At 46.8% G+C, this 25,182-nt stretch overlaps 1 protein-coding gene across 3 annotated transcripts; it reads left to right on the forward strand.

Moving 5' to 3' along the window:
- Nucleotides 1-2,157: 2,157 nt before the first annotated feature.
- Nucleotides 2,158-24,660, forward strand: dazap1 (DAZ associated protein 1). 3 transcript variants are annotated; one of them, XM_079739551.1, is made up of 12 exons: nt 2,158-2,280; nt 3,399-3,439; nt 4,831-4,997; nt 5,978-6,043; nt 6,764-6,871; nt 7,166-7,214; nt 10,330-10,412; nt 13,283-13,430; nt 13,794-13,826; nt 16,161-16,310; nt 17,527-17,691; nt 23,638-24,660. In XM_079739551.1, exons 1-12 carry the CDS (start codon nt 2,249-2,251, stop codon nt 23,811-23,813), a joined length of 1,218 nt encoding a protein of 405 aa, XP_079595677.1. In that variant the 5' UTR covers nt 2,158-2,248; the 3' UTR covers nt 23,814-24,660. The 3 variants fall into 3 exon arrangements, with proteins under 3 accessions (XP_079595677.1, XP_079595678.1, XP_079595679.1); XM_079739552.1 differs by having other exon boundaries at nt 6,767-6,871; XM_079739553.1 differs by lacking the exon at nt 13,794-13,826.
- Nucleotides 24,661-25,182: the final 522 nt, after the last annotated feature.

Genomic DNA, 25,182 nt, shown 5'->3' on the forward strand with positions numbered 1-25,182 from the left:
TTATCTGATACAGTAACACTTTACATTAATTAATCCGTTAAGACCAGGACAAAAGCACATCTTAATGTGTTTAAGCAAAACCAACATCCCAATATAGGACAACCTCAACATGTTATCAATACTGCATAGGAGTGCAATATTGTAAAGTAAACAGTTGGTGCTTACTCCTTTTCCAAATAAATGACATTTACTTCATTGAGATGCATTCATAGTTTTGAATTTTCATTCATAAGATCCTTCCGAAAGACAGTGACAAAGAAGTAGGAAGATAAAATAACAAACCCTACACTTAAGTCTGTCGGTTTACTAGCTTAGGCAGCTGCATCCCATCAAGGGAGGCTAATAATATCAGAAAAAACACTCCAACAAACTCTAGAGGGCAAGGCAGGATAGTGCAGTTTCCCAGCTCAAAGGTACTGGGTCAATCTTGTACTGAGCAAGATTCCTAATCCCTACCTACTGATTGATAATATTTAGGAACTCACTGTACGACACTTTAATAAAAGCGTCTGAAACATGACTTAATAGTAAACATTATTTACTACGGAATCACCTCTCTAATGCACACCATTAACTTAATTGCAAGTCAAGACATTAAAGTCAGTGAAGACCTCTTAATCAACCAGGAAGGACAACACACGGCAGACATAAACACCTCAACACGCATCTCCTCTTTAGCCATCCTGGGGGACAGCCATTTGCATTTTAAAGTTTCCAAGTGACTCCTCATTACAAAGATTCTTATTTTATAGTGGTCCTGTTAAGATAGTTTGTGAGAGCATGGCATTAACACTACCCAGGTTTGAGGTTTGATTCCCACTGGGCTACCAGGTTAAGAGATGGATGCACTCACTGTATGGTAAAGAGCTTTAGATGAAGAGATGGCATATGTTTCGTAGATTTAGTTGTTTGTTCTTTCCACAGAGTACTGGTTGTCTCAATTTGTGGTTCTCCATAAATGTTGAAAATGTATCAAGTTTATTCATTCATGTAATGTTTTTGGTTGTCATGTCTTGTGTGTGTGAATAACATGTTTGTCAGAGACAGTACATCTTAGGACACGTGATTGAACATGTTAAGGAGGTCAGGAAACGTCAAAAGGGTGATATTGCAGTGATGCTAGTGTGTAGAAGTAAACTTTTTCTCATAAATATTTTTTATAACATAATCGTTCACATAATGCACATGCAGCTTAGTGAAGTTGCCTCATTTACCTTGCTTAAAAGCTTTTCCTTCGTGTTATACCGTAATAATAAGAAGTCTAAGTCATTTCAACTGTATTTGAGTTTTTAAATATAAAATGTTTGAATCTTCCTTTTATGAATGACGTCTTTAGCCTTACGCTTTACAGTTGGAAGGCATTTCTGTGATGCACTTTGCATTGTTTCCTGAAGGTTTGGGTGTATTTAAATTAGAAAAGGGTCATTTAAGGATTGCTACCTAAACTTTACCTCAAGGATATTAAACTGATTCCACTGCTGGTCTATACTGTATGTTAAACTGTCCAACAATCTAACACTGCAGGAAATATATTGAGCTTTGCAGATTACTTTTTTTGTTAATATGCCTGGACGAGCAAAAACAATATCATACATCAGACTCAGCGTGAAAGGTCTTTAGACTATCTGACACAGTAAAACTTGACTTTAACGCAGCCGGGAGGCCCAGCACCAGACCTCATCTTAACGTGTTTGAGCCGAACCCAACATCCCAATGCATTTCAAGCCCAATATGACATCAATATTGCATTGGAGTGCAGTATTGTAAAGTAAACAGTTAGTGGTTAATGTTTTTCCAACATTTACTTTCATTCCTTTGCATTCATAGATTTGTGAAGATCCTTCCAAAAGACAGTGAAGCCAATCCAACGACCTTATACCTGACAACCCCCAAAATGACATCCATATTACACATGCCAAGAAATGAACTTATTATTTATACTGTACTGTACTTATATTACACTATATGACAATCATGTTCAAACTGCACTTTAACTGCTCTTTTGCACTTACACGTAGTCCGCACGATGACAATAAAGTTTAATCTGAATCTGAATCTGAAATGTACCACTTTAAGTGCGCCTGGTCCCCGCGGGGGGCCCGTGGCGGAGCGGCGGAGCGGCGTCACTGCGCAGAGCGGTTTGAACCAAAGAGCGGAGTGACCTTCCTCGGCTCTCAGTCTGTAGAGGGGCAGCACTGAAGCACCAAGCCGGCTCCAGCGCACCGAGCCCCCCACCACAGCCGCAGACATGAACAACAACTTAGCCGGAGATGAAGTCGGGTAAGATCGCTTCGAATCGCGCCGCTCTGACCACGGGACTTTTAATTAAATCGCAACTTGGGAGCTGAGACCGAGTCTCTCTCTTCCCGAGCTGTCATCTGACAGCTAACGTTAGCTAGCGAGCTAGGCTAGCGTTTATAGTTAGCCGCATAGCTAGCCTGTGTAAAGTCGACCAAAGAGTGCCCGGTAACACCCCGGGACCGGGCGCTTTCCACGGTTAACCTGAAGGCACGTGGCCATAATGGCACCGGGGGTTGCCCCTTGCAGTGTCGACCCCCCGGGTGACGCGGGGTCACTTTTAGCGCGGTGTTTGCGTTGTTTAATGAGCTGGAGTGTGGACGTCGCTGCGCTAGCCGAGGCTATTAAAGCGAGAGTGGTTCTGGTGGATCCGCCAGCGCGAGGACGTTTAGCGGGCATCGTCCCGGGAGCGGAGCCGCCTTTCGCCGCAGCGCTCTGACACATCACCGGGGGTTACGGTCCTTCATCGGATCACCGTTATGATAAACTCGAATCACTAAACCGGGTTTTAAATTGCGTTAAATGCAAACTACCCGCTTGTACGGCTGCTGGTTGAAGCTGTGGATAAAACTTCTCACCCAGTCAGCATGTATGTGGTCAGCTGTCACCGCTGCAAGATGCCGCTGCAAGAGCTATGCTCTGCCCTCGCACGTTCCCCATCGCATGCATGGGAAGAGCGCTGAGCATCATCTGAGCATCCCCCGTGGTCCCTCCAATCGGAAGTTGGTGTGAGCCCGCTGCATGCTGCACGTACGTGGCAAGAGAAGTGGAAACAAGGGGGGTTTGTCGCAACTAAAACAAGCCGTTCGTTGTGAATGACTGCATGAGAGGTGCAGGCAGCGTTATCTGTTTGGGTCGATGCAGTAACTTTGGTGGAAAGCGAGCCGCCGTATTTTTCTGTGTTGATAACTACTGTGTTGTGCCTTGGCTGGATGATGAGGTTTCATGATTTAGATTGGATAACATTGCTTGATTGGAATATGTTTTGCCAGGGGGACTCTTGTGTAATTCGTGCTTGTAAACTCTGCCAAAACCAAACTTTAGTCAAATACAGCGATTTGGTGCTATTGGATTTTTAACTGTTTAACGTTTATTTAAAGGAAACTGTTCGTGGGTGGCTTGGACTGGAGTACAACTCAAGGTGAGTTCACTGTTCAGACCATCTCATGTACCTACTACAGTAAATATTCATTGCTCTTTGTGACATTTCCTTACAATAGAATTGCTGGTTGGTGGGGCCAGAGTTAATAACGCACAATTAATCAGACGTGTAGGTTGTCCTTGTTTTTTTGTTGTGTTCTTGTATTATATGATGCAATGTGTGTTACAAGGTCATGTTATGTTCCGATGCGTGCGTCTATTCAGAGTCCGGTAAAATCTCTGTGTCCTCCTCCTCCTCCTCCCGTTTGTCCCAAGAGGAGCTTGTCCGTAGCCCCGGGCGTTCATAGCCGCTCCTCTTACCCTCGGTTCATTGACCATCGCAGAGCGAACTTGCAGCGGGCTCGTTCTCACCGAGTGCCTCGCAACTGGATGGGTGGCCACAGCCCTGGCTGTATAGGCGTGCTTGTGTTCTCACCCAATACCCCTGGGCCTTTTTAACAAAACAATGAGCAAAGCAATTACTAAGATTCCCGTTCCGTTTGTTGAAACATGCACGCCCTGCCTCCAAGGGCAAGTAGTGACACTGTATCTCCTTCACGTATACCTCCGTATCATGCGTGTTGGATGGCGGTCGATCAATGCGTTGTGTTCTCGAAGGGTGCCGGTCTTTTTCAGATCGTTTTTTTTTAAAGAAGGTTTACATTTGCTAGTTTTACCGTCGCTGCAGCATTCGCCGAAGACCAGTTACAGGATCAGTTCTCTCTAGTAATCTTTGAGACTCAGTCACTACCAATTCAAGCGATGAGGAGGGGGTAGAGATAAGATTGTGCATGTATTGATTTTTCAAATCAACAATATTGATATTTAATTTATAGGCGGTTAATAAGAAAATTTGTTGTCGTAATTTCGACCAAGTGTTTTTGAGCGTTAATTACAGAATATCAGTGACTTATATAGCAGGAATATATAAATATATATATAAATTCCTGATTGTGATCGAATATCCAATTTGTTCATAATCCAATCATGTGAAGGAATGCATATAGCAGAGGATAGTGTAGGTCAGGGGGTTTCCATAAGCATGCAGAAGGCTCTGGGTTCGATCCCCTATATCTGCTGTCTACATGCAGTCTACATCCTTGCATTAGTTGAATGACGGCAGTAGTTCATTGCTTTGGATAAAAGTATTTGCTAAAATTACTAAAATCTCAAAAAGGTTAATGCATACCTTAGACACAATTATTTTAATTTAATTGCATATCATTTCACATTGTGAGTGTTAATAATTGTTGTGTGCCTGAGAAATTGAGTGTTGGCATTGCATACTGTTACATACAGAGGTCACACATTGTAACATACTATTTCATAATGCTGCCACATGATGTTAAATACCCTGGCGGTAACACTACTGTTGCTTTCTGCTCCTCTCAGAAACGCTGAGAAACTACTTTTCGCAGTACGGGGAGGTGGTAGATTGTGTCATCATGAAGGACAAATCAACAAATCAGTCGCGAGGGTTTGGATTTGTCAAATTCAAAGACCCTAACTGTGTACGGACAGTTCTGGAGACCAAACCTCATAACCTCGATGGCAGAAATGTAAGTATCTGAACTGACGGTGGAGAAAGACAGCCAAGGTTTGGCGTCTGTCTGAATTGGGCAGATTGTGGTAGCTAGAGTGAATTTGACTGCTAGAGTGAGTGTGTATCTGAGACTTGAAAATGCCTGTTCGACTGAAAAAGACAAATGTTGTTCTAGTGTAGGAATTTTAGACCAAAGTCAATGTGTCAAACGCTCTGAACTCAATCAATAATCAATCAATAATGATAATGATACACGTCTCTTAAAATCGTATTCAAACAGTGACGTGATAATGGAGTGGTCTTTTGTTATTTTATTGCAATTAATTAATGTGATGCAGTGTGTGTTGAACTGGAGCAATGCATTTAGTATTAACATCGACTTCATTGTTAAATTATTAACAAGCTCACTTCCTTTTTTTGTGACCTCCCTAATTGCAGCCCGCTGCTATCTGTAATGATTGCTTAGCGTTGGGTCTTATGAAGGATAGAGCTGCTCTCGCCTGCAGCGAGCAAGCGGGAACCACTTTTCTATGGCTATGTATTTCCTAAACCAGATCTACGGGTCTGAAAGCCAAATCATCGAAACAGGCAGTTTTAGTTTTTGGAATAATGCATGCAGATTATTTGCTGTAAATGAAGAGGTGATGTCTGTTCCCTAAAAATAATTGTTCTTCTGTGTCAGCATGTAATAAATAACCCTGTGGATGGTTGTCTTGAAGGGCATGCGGTTCATTTATCACACAATTACATGAATGAATACGTGTGGGGAATGTGTGTGTGTGTGTGTGTGCGCCTTTTACATGAGGCCGGCGCTGGAACGTTTGAAGGTGCTTTTCATTCAGTGTTAAGGTCAACCTCTCTTCCTGTCTCTTATCTTTATCTCCCCCCCCCCTCTCCTCTCTCTCCCACACACTCTCCTTTCTCTCTCCTACTATCGGTATCTTCCTCCCTCCTCCCTCACAAACTGTCTCTCTCTCCCTCACTCTCCCCCATCAGATTGACCCAAAGCCCTGTACTCCCAGAGGAATGCAACCTGAAAAATCTCGAACCAAGGAGGGCTGGGTAAGGTGTGTGTGTGTGTGTGTGTGTGTGTGTGTGTGTGTGTGTGTGTGTGTGTGTGTGTGCGTGTGCGTGTGCGTGCGTGCGTGTGTCCTCTACTGAATCTTGGTGTCCGTAGTGAGCCACTCTATTGTCTTGTTAAGGTTGAACCAAATTTACCATAGACCTCAGAAAAAAAGCCTTGATACCGAATAGATCCATTCATTTATTATTTAGACGCATGCAAGTATATAAGTTGTTCTTGAAAATTGCATCATCTTTTTATATTTAACAAGAGCCTAAAAAGAAAGGATACTAACTCCCATATTTGATGTCTGTTGTGTAATGTATAATGAAAAATGTAGAAGCCGAATCCTTTCTCACCTTATTTCACAGCATCCTTCACCCATATTATTCGCTATGGTAGTGTTCCCGCGTGGTTCTAACACGCTCAAAGCAGCGACGTGAACGGCAAAAGGCTCGGAGATAGTGCAGCCGTGGAGCCACCAGTGTTCTGTGATGTGTGCAGACCAGTGTTTGCATTGACTTGACATGTTAAGAATAAACCCCAGGGTACCGTGCCAGGGCCTCCGTTGGGCTGTCGCTCTAGATGAAGGCTGGCCGGCGCCCTCCCTGTGTCCCTCAGTCATTCATTCGTTCATTCATTCATTCATCCATTCATTCTCCTTGTTTCGTTTCCAAAGCCGCCGTGGCACTCACACGCCCACTCCTGTTCTCTTTCAGAAGGGCAGCAAGGCCGATAGCAATAAGTCAAAGAAGATATTTGTAGGCGGGATCCCACATAACTGCGGCGAGCCCGAACTCAGGGACTATTTCAATAGGTTTGGAGTGGTGAGTATGGCGCCTTGCAAATCAGATTCACGTAGCCTAGCACCGAGGGTCTCCCCTCCCCCCCCCCCCATGTGTGTGACATTGAGCAGGGGTCATTGGCTGCCGTAAAAGCAACGGCCAATCGGGTGGGTGGAGGTGGAAAAGGGGAGGGGGTGGGGGGAATTAATAAAGTGGATAAAATGGAGCCGGGGATTAATGAATGGTAGAATAATAAAAAGAGAGAGGGGAAGGTGTGTATCCGGTGTGTCCGCGGTGCGCTAAACCACGGCCCCTTGTTTTGCTTTGTTGTCCAAGGTCACCGAGGTGGTAATGATCTATGATGCGGAGAAGCAGAGGCCCCGAGGTAAAAGCTGATCCCTTTTTTTCTCCCCCCCCCCCCCACCTCTCTCTCCCTCCTCTCCCCTTCTCCATACCTCACCATCTTAAATCTCATGACAAACTATTCCGTCACCGTGGGGGGGAGGGGGGGGACAGAACCCAAAGCCCGTTTAGCCCCACTGTCTCCCACTCCCATCGCCGTACCCCCCTTTAGCTCCACCGTCCTGCCAGTGGGGTCCCGGCCGCGAACAGGCTTTATAATGAGGAGGGACCGGTGGCAACGCACCGTTACAAACGCTTTCGTACAATACGCCACACAGCTAGTGGCGAGCCCGTCTATACCGCTCATCGACGTGGCTGCGAGTCCTCCTGTGAAACGCCTCCATGTCTCCGTTGTGCTGTAACGCCTGAAACAGACAGCGGTGCATATCCTTTACTGCTTCTGTAGTTTAGGTGTATTTTTGAAGCACACAAGCGAGGTGCTCATGAATCACGGCCCTCGCTTAAAATAACGCACTCGACGCGCCGCTCACCGCATTGTTCTTCACCGTGGGCAGGCCGGCCCGGCCGTCCACAGCATTTGCATACCCCCGCCCCCCGCTACCCCCAAACCCCCAACCTCCACGATGTAATGTGATTGGCTGTGTTTTGGTGGCAGTGTTTTTGTTGATTTAAGTGCACGACTTGCATACGCACCCCCGTGCCCGGCATGGGGCGGTCGTCTGGCCTTATTCGCCGGGCGACCATCTTGGTTCCAAACACTAGGTGGGTGGGGGGGTGGGGTGCCTGCGGACTCCTGAGTTCTGCGTTCAGCCCCCCCCCTGCCCAGCACGGATTTAGAACAAAGATGGAACGAAGATGGCCGCTACGGTCTATAAGGACGCTGAGAGGGAGCAGGCTTCACAGCGAGTGTGCAGAAGCTTGCAGGGGAAGCTGCATGGTGTGCAGACACACAGCTGTTCCACTCAGATAGCCGCCGAACGGTTCGAGCCAGAATGACCAAACCAGTCTTATTGCAATTCAAAGACGTTTCGCAGAGAGTAAAACGTTCCAAAGTCTATGCCTGAATATTGCAATGGTGCAACGATTGGAGGAATTAAGGTCCGTGCAACTGTAGGTCATGCACACTTAATGCTCCTCGTTAAATTAGCATGGCTGGAGTTCGCTTGGCAATGACGCCCTTTAAACTAGGATTCTGCTAAGGCTACACCATCGAGCTCAACACTATCACCCCCATCAAGACACGCAATCTTACATGTGAACGGTTATATTTGCTGTTCGCACAACGCAACAATGAACATTTCCCGTCTTGTTGTCTGCGTTTTACACCCCTGTCTTCAAACCCCATTGACTCTTTTGTGGAGGAACCAAGTGAATAGTTTGTCATCTGAATTTAACTTGGTGTTGTGCACAAGTTACGATCATTGCATAATCTAGAATAGATTTAATTGTGTTTTTTCACTAAAAAAACTTACTTGGAACAACAGAATAAGTTTTCTTTCCTTTTAATTTAGACGTAATTGATGCGTATGTCCTACTTTGGTTTAGTGTGTTTTCTCATTTCTGTAGAAACTTAAGTATTTTTGTAAGTAAGTCCTTCTATTTTTCTTGTCCCTGTTCTCTTTCTGAATGGTTTGAATGTGATTAACTGTCTCTCTTTAAGATTGCTCTTTCCTCCTTTTTAGGTTAATGTGCATTGACTGGTACCACAGAGGTACAGGCCAAAAAACAAAAAATAAGTTAAAATGTAATACAAATTGCTCACAGTGGGGTTTATACAAAGTTATATCACAGAGTGATGGAGCCACCTGCCTTGAGTCACGGCGGTGGAGTTTGTCCCTTGGTTAAAAAACTGTTAGTTAGTTAGTAAGTTGGTTAGGAACACCTTTATTATGACGTTTACTGCTGCCTTTTTCAGCAGCAGTAAACTACTTTCAAGGGGTGTATACTCGAGAATAGATGACCCAGGAACGAATACATCCACCTGGTTCACATTGGCCTTAATTCGGCAAAAAATGTGTGTCGCCGTTTATGTCCCCAGAACTCAAGAGTTCTGAATCGATGGCGAGGTTGGATGCCGTGATGACGGGTCAATGACAGATCTTATTAATAGCAATAGGCCAGCACATCAGGGAGCGCCCTGGCAATCTATTAGAGGTCTTAAAGAGTTATTTGTCTCGCAGGACCTTTAATTGAAATCAGGTTACGTCCCCAAGTGGAGATGCGCTCACGGAACCCAGTTCTGATACTAAAGTAAAGCCGGAAAGTGGATCAACCCAGAGAGCCAGAGGAGTCTCTCTCTCTCTCTCTCTCTCTCTCTCACTCTCTTGCTCTCTGAACACTTTATTAGCCACCCCCCCCCCCCCCGATCCCGGAGTCAGTTAGAGACTCTTAGAGCCTGTAGTTTAGTACAGACCCCTTGATTGTGAGTGACAGCCCGTTGTCATGGAAGGCCACCTTTTGACTTTCGTCGACGAGGTATTGATTCTGGATTGAGTGATCTGTTGATAAGAACTTTGTATACTCCCCATGCGCTCACACCAGCACCACTGCAATTAAAATAAAGCAAGCAGCAATGGCCTATATCTTTGTGTTATTCCTGTGAGCAGTACTAGTGATTTACCATTTTAGGGCTTATCCTGGCTTACTCAAAAACTATAAGATCTTTTTCAATTTGGGAAAGCTTGGAGAAAGCTTTTAGGCCGTGTAAATCTTCTGTTTCCTCATGATTTTTTGTTCTGCATTAACAATGGTTGCTGACAGTGTGTGCTGTGCAGTGACATACCAAGGGACAGATCAAGGCGGGGTTTGGATGAAACGGCATGAAGTCAAACAAACTCGTATTGGACCAATTGACCCCTGGAACACAGCTAAAGTAACCCGGAGACGATGTAGTCGATTGGCCACTTCAACTGCCATCCCGTGCGTTACAAACGCTCTGTACGTTAAGTCTCGGGTTCAGACGCCCCCAAGGTATAGCGAGGGTCCCCCCTCGGCCCTGCGACCTCATCCGAACCCCCGCGGCCCACCCGGGGCCCAGTCTTGACAGATCCCCCTCTCTCTGCTGACGCCCAATACTGTTCTTCATCTTGTGTTGTCACAACCCCTGCTACCTTGATTCACTCTTGGTCGTTGGCTAGGTTTTGGATTTATTACTTTCGAGGCCGAGCAGTCAGTGGACCAGGCTGTCAACATGCATTATCACGACATCATGGGCAAAAAAGTGTGTAGTTGTAGTTTTATTTTACCCCTCGAGACCAACGGAGGCTTGGGCGACTGGTCAGGACGGATTGGCTTAAGGCGCTATGCTGTGGTAGACTCGCCCATCGCGCTACTCCCCAGTACGTGTGTATTGATGGCACGAAGGAATTAGATTACCGTACTCTATAGATACACAATAAATCTCATTTTTTTTCATTTGTTGGACCATTTTTAAGCATTAACACCAGCATAAGGTTTAGTTTAAAGTTTACGATAAGCTGCTAGTTTATTAGTTTAAATATTTCATAATATTTCAGATGAAGCGATAATTAAAGCTTTACAGAATCCAATGTCGCCCAAGGCTTGGTGTAAACTGACCTCTCCTTTAGGCTGTGCAAACTGCTTTTCATATTTCAATCCACTTGGTTTAAAATATACTCTGGGTTCTGATTTTCACCCGCAATTACAAGGTCAAAACAGTTGTTACAGGATTATTATTATTAAGAATCACCTAAAGGATTGGTCATTTATCAGTTTTGTTTCATTTCTGTTTTGTTGGCAGGTCACTTGTTTTTTGAGTTACACGCCAACATGTTTGAAATGTTAACTAAGTGACCTCAATTGAAGAATCTCCACACTGTGTCAGCCCATCCCCGCATTCAAATGTGCGTTTGATTTATCCCCCTGGGTGTGCCAGATTGTCGAGTGCTTGCGGTATCCAGGGAGAAACAGATTCTTACGCTATGTCAACCGACTTGTATATACCGTCCTGTATTACTTTATTGTAGCCAACACTGCTGTCACATTGAAAGGCAGCAACTGTAAAATATTCTCTTGCTATGCGAAGCCGTTCTTGTATTCGTACGTCTAGACAAAAAAGGGGACTTAGCTGCAGTTTAACACCATAGATTCATTACTCCGTCCCCAGTGGGGCGTTTACAACATCAGCCGCTCATACCCACACTACCAGAGGAAACAAACTCAGAAGCACATGCGACCTCTCTCCCGCCCTCCACTCAGACAGACAGCCGTAATTGATCTCTTAAAAAAAACGAGTCCGACTTTCTTTTCACGCCTTTCCCTCTCTCTCCCTCTCGCCTTTTCACTCTCGAGTCATTCATAACCGAGGCGATGGAAAACCAGCGTCACCAGGGTGGCACGGCCGTCCTCATAAAATAAAACGTTATTTATTCCCTGCCGGAGATAAAGACACACACTGTCATTAGCGCGTAACCGATCCAGCTGTACCTGTACACACCCCCACCCGCCCGCTCCCCAGCGCCCGCCGGCGGCAGCAGCGGCCGCGGCCGCGGCTCCCCGTGACTTTGGCCTGCTTTCCCGGAGCAAACGGCCCGACGGTAGCCATTGTTCTTGGGTTGACATTACCATGCGTTGGGACTTGAGGGAGGCTGGGAGATATGAGTTACAAAATTAGAAATGGGAACACATCAAACTGCGGCACAAATCCCCGCGCCGCTGCTGGGGACGGCGCAGGAGTCACGGTATCCATCACTCGAAAGCCCGCGAGAGACCCACGGGAGACGCGCGCAGGTATAGCGGCGCTGGGAGTAGCCTGCCAGGGAACATGTGCGTGTAATTAGGTCGACAGAGAAGGAAGAGGGGAGGCAGGGAAAATGGCAACACCTTAAAGCTTGGAGGAATTTGCCATTCGTTCTCCTCCCCGCAAGGTGACCCCAATAACTCAACCCTTTCAGTCTATTTCTGGACCGCCCCCCCCCCCCCCCCCCCCCCCCCCATCTCTCTCTCTCTCTCTATCTCCATCTCTCTTTCTCTCTCTTAGTCCTCAGCCTCCCTCACTGCTCTGGTTAACTGCTAGTTTATTTGATAAGAGCCTCAAAGTTTTTTACTAGGCCACGTGCGAACGGAAGGCAAATGGCTGAGAGGTGTGGGGGCGGGATGTGAGGATAAACTGTCAGACCCTCGAGAGGGACGATTGGCCGATGCTGCTGCCAATTAACCCAGTCCCCGTGTACGGTGATGTTCGCACTGCTGGTCGTGATATATATGGATTCAACAATAAATGCACGAGGAAGTTTTATATTTGGAAAGCGACCACGTAAATAATACAAAACGAAAGTAACAGAGTATTCTCGCTGCAGGTCACACACTTTTAGATGCGACGAAAGCAAGTGTAGTCCGATGGTTTTCTATTGCATATTTGCAACAGTGGGCCTTTGAATTCAGCAACGATGATAGCCTATTCGTTTTCGACTCGTTTGACACAGTTTGAAGATTCAATTTGAGATTGTCTTAAATGAACAGTTCAACTGTATATATATCTGCATGTGTAACTTAATCTGTTAGCTCATCCGTACAAATATCTCTCTTGATGCTTCCCCCCTCCCCCCCTTAAAACTTTACCTCAACTCATATGCAAATTCGATTATTTAAGCATTAGTAGGAGACAGGTAAGTCTTAATCTTCCAATAGATGTATTTCATCCCAAATGCGGAAATTAGTCAAAGGAAAGTTACATTCCTATGTTTCTCAGGTACATACCTATATCATCAATTCTGCAGTACTGTATTCCCTGATTCCCAGTTCCCTTTTGTAACACTTTGCATCCCCCTCAGCATTGCCATACGATGCATTGCCTTCCCAATTGGTTTGGGGCGTACCTGAGACACATAGCTCCACAGCTGTCCAACATATCCAGCGACAGTCACGCTAGTCGTCATAAAGACACATCGGGCCAAACATTGAAACCGTAGTAGTGTTTAAAAAAAATGAGCCTCTTCTCAAGCTGCCCTAGAGAGCACTCATTGCCACTGGTTAGGACAGAGTTGTGTTAGACTAGGGTGTCCTTCAGCCGTCGCACACGGGGGGGGGGGCGCGCCTCGCAAAAACGTCTCCTCCTTGTCCTTTGTCCAGGTGGAAGCCAAGAAGGCCGAGCCTCGCGACAGCAAGGCCCCTGGCCAGCTCGGCCCCGGCCAGTGGGGCCCCCGAGGCATCTTGAGCACGGCTAATGGTTGGACTACTCAGCCTGCCCAGGGCTGGCAACAGACCTACGGGCCACAGGGTGAGTGGGAATGGATCCCAGAGCACAGAGAATAGACCCTCCCCCCACCAACCCCACTCCCCAGTTCTGTCTCCACTGGCCTCCATGTGTCACAAAGACCCTCTGTTTACTGGGCGCTGTTCCCCAGAAAACATGACCCTCTCTAACCTAGCCCTTACGTGCACCCCCACCCACTAACGCCTCGTGATCAGAATCACCTTTAGCCAAATTACCTCAACTCAAACCGCTTTGGACTTTATACCAAAACTAAGCCAGCCTTAACCTAACTAATGATTTCCACTTCTCTCTCTCCCCCCCCCCCCCCTGTCAATATTTCCCTTCCGTCCTTCTCAAATCAAACCTTTGCTTTCTTTTTGTCTAAAGGAGTGTGGGTGTCTACTACTGGTCAAGCCATAGGTACGTTTCAGCCTTCTAACCGAAATAGCGCCATCTTGTATGTTTGTGTCTTGTGTGTGTGTGTAAATAGTTAGCATGGATCTAGGTCTTGTGTCGTTGGAGCGATCCTCTTCTCTGTCCACCAATAGCACAAGGACGGTTTCATTTTGTTATCATCGTCTTGTTCACAATAGCTGTAGCGACCGATAATTCTTTGCACGTTTGGGACAGATGGCAGCCTTGAATGGGTGCTAGCCCCCTTCTGCTATTGGTTAGGCTAGCTCTGGTATCTCAAGCCCTGAAGACATTTTCATGGGGGGGATATCACTGCATGTGTGGACAGACTGGTCCCCACCAGTGGCTTGACAAAGCCTTTACAAGCTGCTGTGAACCGGCTATGGAGTCCTATTCTGAATATGTTATGTCGAGTCTGGAGATGAGTTTATTTCTGTTTTAATTAGTTAATTAGTCAATTATATATTATTCATGTGTTTTAATCATGTATGACTTGTTACACACAAACACACTGCTTAACAGTGGGGGACTTGGAAGAGTGCTAAACATGTACAAACAACTTCAAAAGTAAATATACACGTACAGGTTCAGTAATAATAAAAAAGTAAGCAGCAAATTATTACGTAATACTAGTCTCTACTCTTAACACGAGTAGAAACAGGTGTAGCTGTAACGGCTCCTGAATCGCACTGAGCCCATAATCAACGATGCTGTGCGTTCTCAGCGATATAAACACGCTTTAAAATATGTTTTCTAAAGCGTGTTTTAGATTTATCAACAGATGGAGCGGTTCAGATCAACAAAATAAGATCAACTCTGAGAATCAGAGAATATGTTTGCCAGTACAAATGTACACAACTTGGTGTCTTGGCATCCCTTCAGGATAGAAATACATATACATTTAAATAATATGTTAGAATCCTAACATAAATAATGTTTGTGCGATTAAACCACTGAGGTGCTTACACACAAGTGTCCCCTCTTCAGAGATTCAGCTCGGTTGGTACTCGGAGCTAGGCCATTAATTCATGAGGGGGGTATTAGGGACAGTCTAGTGGTTAGGGGGTTTGTCCGCAGTCTACCTGACGGCCCTTGAGTAGGACGCCCCCTCTCCTCACCTGCTCCTTAACGACGAGGATCGAAAAGCCCTCGCAAGTTGCTTTTGATTGAACGCTTCTGCTCAAACGAAGAAGAAGAAGAAGGGTTGAAACTTGGTCTCATGCTCAGGAAACGTTCCTCGGTGTGAGGTTCTTCTGAGAACAGCTCTTCTGTCTCACTCCCCCGCCGCGGCCGTTTAAACTCAGAAGAACAAAGAGAATCAAAAAGTCAATATTTGGTAAACGACTTCCACGCAGACGGCGCTCTCACGCTGTTGGAGCGCAGAGCGCTGTGAAGTGGGTCAGACGCCAGCTGAGGGGAGCTGGGGGCTTAATGACCTCAGCACAGAGGGGGCGGAGCCAGGAGAGACCTCAGCAAAGAGGGGGAGGAGCCAGGAGAGACCTCAGCACAGAGGGGGCGGAGCCAGGAGAGAACTCAGCACAGAGGGGGAGGAGTCGGGAGAGACCTCAGCACAGAGGGGGAGGAGTCAGGAGAGAACTCAGCACAGAGGGGGCGGAGTCGGGAGAGAACTCAGCACAGAGGGGGCGGAGTCGGGAGAGACCTCAGCACAGAGGGGGCGGAGTCAGGAGAGACCTCAGCACAGAGGGGGATGGAGTCAGGGGGGCGGAGTCACAGCACATAGGAGGCGGAGTCAGGAGAGACCTCAGCTCATAGGGGGCGGACTGAGGAGAGATCTCAGCTCATGGGGGCGGAGCCAGAAGAGACAGGAGTCAGGAGAGGGTGGAGTCGGCAGCGGTTCTCAGAGACCCCCGGAGAGCGGAGCGTCATCGCCGGTCGTCTCTTAACGTCGCCGTGGTGTGGAGGCTCGGATGACAATGAATATTATCCTGCTGCACTGCATTCCCTCCAATTATGCACTTCCCTGCCACCGCTGATTCAAAATTAATACTTTAATCATCATTATGACACATGGTATTTAAAAATGTTCTAAATTAGTATACATATTTAATTACCGCAGGCAAGGCAACTTTATTATTATATAGCACTTTTACGTACACGAGGCAGACTCAAAAAAGGCACAGTTGTATATCCTGTGTAGTTTGTGACTTTTTCCTTGCATCAACATTCTGGTAGATTCTGTAATCCGACCTAAGGTTACCTCAAGTGTCTACGTGTTAGCCTCCTCTATAATAGACAATAAACAGAATCCCTTATTATTATTATTATTATTATTATTATTATTATTATGATTATGAATGAGTCCCGTTGTCGTGGTTCCAGGAGGGTACGGCCCGCCGCTGACCGCAGGGAGGGCAAACCCTGCCCAGCCCCCCTCTCCCTTCAACGCCTTCCTGGTGACCACCCCGGCCGGCAGCTTTGCGGCCCCCCAGGGCTACCCCCAGCAGGCCTACAGCACCACGGCCCCCTTCGGTCAGTACCCCCCACCGTCCTCACTACACACACCGCCGTGGAGCTGTTTGTACTTTGGGAATCCAACCCGGTACCTCCGAACGGCCCTACAGTGTTCTACACTGGCGGGGAGGGGGGCACGTGTCTCAGGAGGTAGAGCGGGTCGGCTGGTAACCGGAGGGTCGCTGGTTCGATCCCCGGCTCCTCCTAGCTGAGTGTGGAGGTGTCCCTGAGCGAGACGCCTCACCCTGACTGCTCCCGACGAGCTGGCTGTCGCCTTGCCTGGTTGACTGCGCCGTCGGCGTGTGAACGAATGGGTGAATGTGTGCATGAATGGGTGAATGTTAGGCAATACAGTAGAGCGCTTTGAGTGGCCACTGGTGAGAAGAGCGCTGTGTCAATGCCGTCCACTTACCGTTGACCATTTGTTCTGATCCAGCCCTCAGATATCGAGCACTGTGTCGTTGTCCATTCATAAAATGGTAATGCCCGTCCAATGACCGGTGCCTGCTGCAGAGGAACGGTGTCTGGTGGTTCCGATCACGAGCGCTTTGATTGGTCGACTCATCGTAGAGTCAGGGGGATGTGTGGGTCATAAGGTGGAACCAACGGTTCTGTCCATTCGTGTCCAGTGCTGGCACAACTGGACAGAACGACGTGTGCTGGGACACAGAATCACCGTCTCAATCAACCTTCTCTCTGTATCCCTGGATGATGGTGATAGCCTACAAGGGCTTCACAGGCCGTTATACGACCTACCTTCTAATCCCATATCTAATCCTTACATCCTCCGAGAGTATGCTGATAATACTGTCTAATCCTTATCCCAGTGACTCGAACACTGTTCTAAACCAGTACATATTAATGGCGAGTTTAATAATAATACCATCTAACCTTTATCCCAGTTACTCAAACACTGTTCTAGATCAGTACATAGTAACGGAGTAGAATAATAATACCGTTAAACCATGTCCCAGTGACTCAAACTCTGTTCTACACCAGTATATATTAATGAGTGTAGAACTATAAATCATTAAGACATTTCATTTGTTAATTAATAAATGAATCAATAATGAAGTGTTTTTTATTCTTCACACTGCAGGTGAATTACGACCATTAATTAGTAAGGCTGAATCTTTAAAAAGTCTTTAAGCGAGGGGTTAGGGCGCCTTGCTCAAGGGCTGCGGACAGTGGGCGAGACGTGCCCCGAATCATCACCTCACGCTCCGTCCCACAGGGTACAGCTTCGCCGCGCCTCAAGCCGACCAGTACGCCCAGCAAGCAGTCCCCCCGCCCAGCACGCCAGGAGCGGCCCAGCTAGGATTCGCACCCGCAACCACACCTACTCAGGACTTGAGCAAAGCCCCGACGGGGCAGCCCGACTTCCCCTACAGCCAGTATGGTGAGTAAAGGAACCCAGCGCGCCTCTGAAAACCCCCCCAGGTCTGCAGTCTCTTTTGATCTTTTATTTCTCACTCTGTGTGTGTGATGGCCGTGCGACGCCGTGCGCCTTGCCTCGGTGTTCAAACCATCAACCCTCACCATTTAGTTCACGCGGCGCTACGCATTATGCGTCCCCCTCCGCGCACATGACGCACACACACCCTCCTCCGGCTGTGCCGTGAAGACACTGCGGACTCCCCGCTCTGGCCCCGCCCCCTCTCCACCCACCCCCTGCCCGGGCCGAGAGGCTCGACCAATCACTGTAAGGCCCCCCCAGCTCTCCGGATTGGTTTAGGATCAGGACGTCACGGTTGGTTTGAATTAGATCATCCTGCATCGCGTCGTACAGTATATCTGCTTTTCTGTCGTTAGTTTGGGGGATATTAGGTGTGTTGTGAGGACGTTAGGTTAGGACTTAAAGTGTGTTGTTTCTTTGTGTCGCCGCTCGTCCTCTTCGCCCTGCGGATGACTCTGCTACCTTCGGTCTGCTGTGCGCGGCATGACAGCTGCTGCATGGCTGTGTCCACCCCCCTACCTGCCACACGCACACATGCAGACGCACGGCACACCTGAACACACACGCAAACGCACATGCACAGGCACACACACGTACGCACACACGTCCGCACGCACACATCTACGCGCGCGCACATGAACACGCAGACACGCACACAAACGTACACACAAAAACGTACATGTATGCACACGTAGACACACACAAGCACACACGCATCTAAGCACACGCACATGCACGCACACACACACACACGTACAAACACACACACTCACGCACTCTAGCCCAACCTCTCCAGTCAAACCATCCAGCTACTTCTGTCTCTCTCCCCTGCAGGCAGCACCTCCATTAAGTAGCTTCACAGTCTTGCATAAAGCTTTTCTCTCCCCCCGTTTCACGTCGATTCATTCCTCTGTGATATGAGTTGGTCGGTTACAGACTCTCTCTCTCCAGGATTAGTGTGGAGCTTGTGTGGGATAGTGCCCTTGGGCCTCTTTGTGGCAGGATCCCATTGGTCAAAGAGAGTAACTACATGTGTGCTGCCATCTGATGGTCAAAAAGGGAATTTGTTAAGTACTGTTTTATTTAGTTTTTGATGATTACTTATTTATAATAGGACTGTTCGTGGAATATTGAATTGACTCTGTGTACAAGAGTCAATTAGGCAGGTAACTGCCTTCTTATGTTTCTTAATATTTTGTTAGATCTTTTTGAATCTCAGAGATACAGAATTATTAATTTATGTTAATGTCTCTGTGCTGCAGGGTCATTCTGTGACTTTTCTATTTTCATAAATAAAATTATGATTAAAACAAAAGATTTCATTTGGTTTACCCGTCAAAGACTGATTGAATGGTGAGGTTAGAAATGCCACAAATAATATTTTTGTCTCCAACTTTAGATAGATCGATTTTAACCTCCCAGATGAGAAATTTAAATACAAACCGAAAAATAAATAAGCAATAATGTATCTTTTTTCATACATTTATCCTACACAATGTTACTCTTCTTCTGCAGCAATTTACTCCATAAAAATTATATCTGAACTAGAAACTCAATAATATATAATCATATAATTTACTACAAAAGGGATGCATGACATACAAATTGGGTTAAATAAATTGGTTAGTTGGTGGGTAAACCTACTAGTACCTTGGGAAAACCTTGACAGCTTAATATAAAAGCATTCTAATGCTGGTGGAGAAATGGAATGCAGAACTAAAAAGAATGCACTTTCATGGTTTCCAAAGATTCTACAATGTTTACCCACCCAGCTAACGAACACGGCCGCCGGGTTGATAGGCACTATGAAGGGTTGTTCTGTTCATTCATGCTTCATGCTGTGAGCTCCCTCTAAGCAAACCATTGGTTTCATGGGTGGAGTCTTACTGCTACCAATCTCCACAGGGTTAAACAAAAGGCAGAATAACTAGTTTTATAGCTGTAGGGTAGACTCAGCTGACTGAGATGCAGCCTGTGCTGTAGTCGCTGGGGATGTAAGATGGCAGCTTTCCAGGCCCAATTCAGAAGATCTGCCTACCATCTTTAGTGTATTAAGCTGAATGTATTTTCAGTGTGATTATCACAACCTTATCGATTATATTAACCTATCGCAGCTCCAAGTACAGTTTAAGTAAGTGTTCAATTTGGGAAGCTGTCTGGGAGGGTTTAAATCCATTTTGCCAGTTGAGTGCCCTCCTGTGGTTGTCTGTTGACATTGCAGGCTTTTACTGGTTTAAAGGCCCAGCGGGTAGATTTTAGAGGGCCAATCGCAGTGGGGTTGCAGATCGTAACCAACTGAATTCCAACAACACTGGATATTTCAACAGCAGTAGAGAGATGCTCGTCTTCACCAGGCTATACGAGGCGCGTCCGGGGGAGTTAATCTTCTCGGACACTTGTGTATAACCCCACAGCGGTGGGATGTGTGGAGCTCTTCCCTCCCAGCGGTAGACGTTGATATCACGGCCAGTGGAAGGTCAAGTTTCCGGACACTTCCAGTATCACGCCAGGCTGTGTTGCGGATGTACGGAGCGTCGTTTAGCCTCTGGTGGATTTGAATGTGCGATAGAGGGCAAAGCTTCTCCAACCCTTGTAGTGCAACACCACAGTGTTTGGGGCGCAGTTCATACACAACTGAAAGAGTATCACAAATGGGTCATAGCCGTGGGGATAACACGCTTAGCCGAAAATGCTTTTTTTTTTTGGATTGAACCAAAAACACGTTTTCTTTAGAGCCGTTTGTCCATTCTGGGCTGCCGTAGAAACATGGCGGTGCGAAATGGCGGCCCTCGTGGCATAGAACCCGCCCCCTATGTAGATATTAAGGGCTTGTCCTAAAATAACGTAAACCAGATTCGGAATCTCACAAGATCATACACAAATGAATCATACTTATGAATATTATATTCCTTTACTGCCAATTCGGTTCTGTTAGACGCCGCTTGATCCTACATACAGCCCCTTTAAAAGGAGCGTGTTGTTTATGTTGAAGGGGAATGGGTGTCCATCTTGTTCAGTGTTTTCAGCTCATCTGCTTCTCTTACATTCAGCCCCCTGCCTGCTAGTGTCCACCGCCTGCATAGACACCCACAGCACACCATCAGTATCAGAGGCAGCCTATAGAACACACACACACACACACACACACACATACACACACACACACACACACACACACACACACACACACACGCACACACAATTTAAAAGAACACACGGCTCCTTACAAACACACCCCCCTAAAACACATCATTTAAAAGAACAAACACACACACACCGACGCACACACACACACACACACACACACACTCACACACACACACAACACCACTCACTACACACACCGACGCACACACACTTCCTCCTCACGCTCTGTTGTCTTCATTTCCAGATGCAGCCGATGCTCACTGCTGAGTTAGCAGAGTTAGAACAGAAGTCCTCCCAGGCAAACCATCAGCACTGAGGTCTAAATACACATTAAGACCCCTGCTAGCTGAAGCCATGAATCCAGGGTGTGGGACAGTGGGGTAGGACGAGGTGGGGGGGGTCGGGGGGGGGGGGGGGTGTGTGCCGCCGGTAGTATCTGGGTTCAGCCAACCTGGTCTCCTCGTCTTCCTGATAGGGCTGGGTCCCTACCCCCGGGACCCTTCAGCCTACGGGCCCACGCGCACCTCTCACTGTAAGGGTCAGGATGGGCAGGCAGGCTGTAGCGCAGGTAGGTGCCAGCGTTGCCTCCACCGACCGCACACACCCACCTAGCAATCTGATAGAGCTGTAGAGCCGCCGCCCATCCCTCCTCCCCCATCCCTCCTCCTCCTCCCTCCTCCTCCTCCCTCCACCTCGGCCTCTTATTTCTGTGTGTTTCATGTACTCCCCACGCGTCCACGCAACGCACAGCAAAGTGCTGAGTGTAGTAAAGGTACAGCTGTGGCCATACACCAAGTTGGGGAAAGTGCATTTTTAACAATCTGGATGTTTTGTTTTTGCTTGCCCTGACGTCCTTGTTGAGGTTGGCTGTGGTTTTACTATGCGAAGCTATGTATAACCCGCGTCTGTGCTTTTCATGCCCTCGCTCTCCCTCTCTCTCTCTCGCCGTCTGCACTGCTTTGCTTTGCCGCTGTAAGACCAAAAGGATGATCTAATTTTCAGAGGGTGTGTTGTGTAGTTGCAGCTGCCTTGAGTCCATTCACTCATTTTTATAACCTCCACCACCACCGCCACCGTACTTGTCGCGTCTGCATCGTAGCTGAAGGGGTGAGACTCAAAGGAAGATGCGCTCAAGGACACGAAGCTGACCGTCAGTTTACAATTTCTTTTAGAGATTCTTCCTGCTTGTGGTCCTGTTGGGATCGGTCCTGATCCTCTCAAAACGTTCAGTTTCCTTCTCGTTTTTTGGGGCCCTTTCCTTGGGTACCCCTTAGGAAATATTCTATATCTAGCTTATCATTTCTCTTTTTCGACCCTCTCCCTTCTCTGCCCCTTGAACGTGTAGTTAATCTCAGCTCTTAAAGGGGCTGGATGTCCCAGGGCGGAAAGTGCTGGTGAAAGTGGTGGTTTACTTTGGCTCTGCGTTATCTTCTCCTTCTAGGAGTCACGAGAAATGACTACCTACCTCTGAGATTGAAGTCTTGAAATTAAATTAAACCGTTGGTTGGTAGAAGGACCAGACCTTTAAACTGGTGGAGGACGGACCACAACTGAGTAACCAGTAACCAGTAACCAATCTTTCTTCCCTGGGCGTCCATCTAGTGCTGTCGGGTGGCCCGGGAGAAATGTCTCCACCTAGTGGCTGAACGGTAGCATATTTAAGTGGTTCTTGCACTCCTCTCTTAAGATAAGGCATTGTTTTCCTTAATGACCCCCACAACCATCCCCACCTCTACGACTGTAAATCAGTCAAAACTCAATTTAAACGTTCACCGCGACGCAACAACTCCACGCTACGTGCGCGGAATGCAACTTCATTCGATTTTCTCCGTTGAATGGAGTCCCGAAAAGACGTTCATGACAACAAAAAAAAAGGGCTCATGCAAGGAATCCAATCAGAATGTTACAATTCTGCATCACGTTATGATCTCTGAACCATATGAAGGGTGACCGCCTGTAACTGCCATCTCGTTAACTGCCATCATCTGCCAACGAGCAGATTGATCACCTGACGTGTGTGTGTGTGTGTGTTTGTGTGTGTTTGTCTGCGTCTGTGTGTGTGTGTGTCTGTGTTCGTGTGTGTGTCTGTGTCTCTGTCTGTGTGTGTGTCTGTGTTCGTGTGTGTCTGTGTGTGTGCGTGTCTGTTCGTGTGTGTCTGTGTGTGTGTGTGTGTGTGTCTGTGTGTGTGTCTGTGTTCGTGTGTGTGTCTGTGTCTCTGTCTGTGTGTGTGTCTGTGTTCGTGTGTGTCTGTGTGTGTGCGTGTCTGTTCGTGTGTGTCTGTGTGTGTGTGTGTGTCTGTGTTCGTGTGTGTGTGTCTGTGTTTCTGTCTGTGTGAGTGTGTGTCTGTGTTCGTGTGTGTCTGTGTGTGTGTGTGTGTCTGTGTTTGTGTGTGTGTGTGTCTGTGTTTCTGTCTGTGTGTGTGTGTCTGTGTTCGTGTGTGTGTGTGTGTCTGTGTCTGTGTGTGAGTGTGTGTGTGTGTGTGTCTGTGTCTCTGTGTGAGTGTGTGTGTCTGTGTTTGTGTGTGTGTGTCTGTGTGTGTGTGTGTCTGTGTCTCTGCTTGTGTGTGTTTGTGTGTGTGTGTCTGTGTCTCTGTGTGTGTGTGTGTGTCTGTGTCTCTGTGTGAGTGTGTGTGTCTGTGTTCGTGTGTGTCTGTGTTTGTGTGTGTGTGTCTGTGTGTGTGTGTGTCTGTGTCTCTGCTTGTGTGTGTGTGTGTGTGTGTGTGTGTGTGTGTGTGTGTTCCAGGTTACGGCCAGGACCTGAGTGCGTTCACCACCCACACGTTCGCCGACCTCAGCCAGCAGACGGCGTCCTACGGGGCCCCGGGCCCCCAGGCCTCTGCCGTGGCCCAGTCGGCCGCCACGGCGTTCGGCCGCGGCCAGAACCACAACGTCCAGGGCTTCCACCCCTACCGCCGCTGACCCCTGACCCCCACTCAGACCCCGCCCCCTCGCCGCCTCCACCTCCTGTTCTTCCACCTCCTCTTCCTGTTCTTCCTCCTCCTCCTCCTCCTCTTCTTCTTCTTCCTCCACCACCAGACGTTCTCGCGTTCCAGCGTACAGTTCACGGAAAAAAAAAAGAAAAAGAAAACTTTAAAAAAAAAAAAAAAAAAACTACTGTAATTTAACCGTCAGGGAAACACGGGAGCTGTTTGTTGCGTTGAGTTTCGGGGGGGAATGCTGTGGGGTTTCTGTTGATGCACACCGTAAATGTGAAACTGAGAACGTCGTCCAAAAGATGCGGGACTCCAGCTAATTTCTGTTAGTTTCAGAAGAAAAGAGTGAAAGGAAATTGGTCCCGCGTGTTTTATTGGAGAGATGAGCTGAAAGACGCTTTTACCCGTAACCCCCTCCCATGTTTTATAGTAGAACTTTACTACTTTGCAATAATTTTGATTGTCTGTCCAGTCACTAGCACAGAGGATATATGTAAAGAGACTTGCATATGAATATGAATATTTATGATGGACAGAAACACAACAGGGTCTCCAGTTTCCTCAGCTTTAAATTCTAGGGAAATGTGTTCTTATTTTTCATTTGGTGGATTTTGTTTACTCTCTGAGCCTTTATTTTAAAGTTTGTTTAAAATGAAAAAGTATGAATATATATTATACACAAACTGTGCAATTTTTTAAAAAGAGAATTTTGTACGATAAATGTACACTTTGCTTGTTTTTTTATTTAAAGATGTAGAATTCCCTCAGGTGGCTGTTTGGGTGCATTTTGCACTTGTGCTAAAAGAAAGGATAACCTATTTCAAAATAAAAGTTTTAAAGATAATGATGTGGTTTTGGTGATTTGGCAATGCTTCTATGGAAACGGGTGTAAATCTGTCATCAAAGTAAAAGCAGAACACTGAGCTTCTATATGGAAAGCTGGATTTTTTTTACCTTATCTTGGCTACCTACACTCAAATACGCACTGCGGTAAGTAAAGGTATTTATGGAAGCCTAATTGAAAGTAATCAATGGAATAAAGCTTATCATTTTATTGCCTGCTCATGTGCTAAACCCAAAATATCCATGTTTTCTTTAAAATACACCTAATTACACATACAATATTACGATTAGGTAGAGCAGTACCACATTGTAGTTTTGACACATTGCTTGTTTTTACACTGATAACGAGGACGCAGCTTTAATTTATTTTTCAGCTTTCCTCCGCCAGGGGGCAGTGGTGCTGCAGCCAAGGCCAATCGGGACGCTGGCGTCAGAAGTATTGTTCTGCTCAGAAATAAGGGTAATCGTGAAATGTAATAAGGAAATGGTGGCATGAAACGGCGGCCTTTTAT

The sequence above is a fragment of the Pollachius pollachius genome, assembly GCF_949987615.1.
Source record: "Pollachius pollachius genome assembly, chromosome: 7".
NCBI lineage: Eukaryota > Metazoa > Chordata > Actinopteri > Gadiformes > Gadidae > Pollachius > Pollachius pollachius.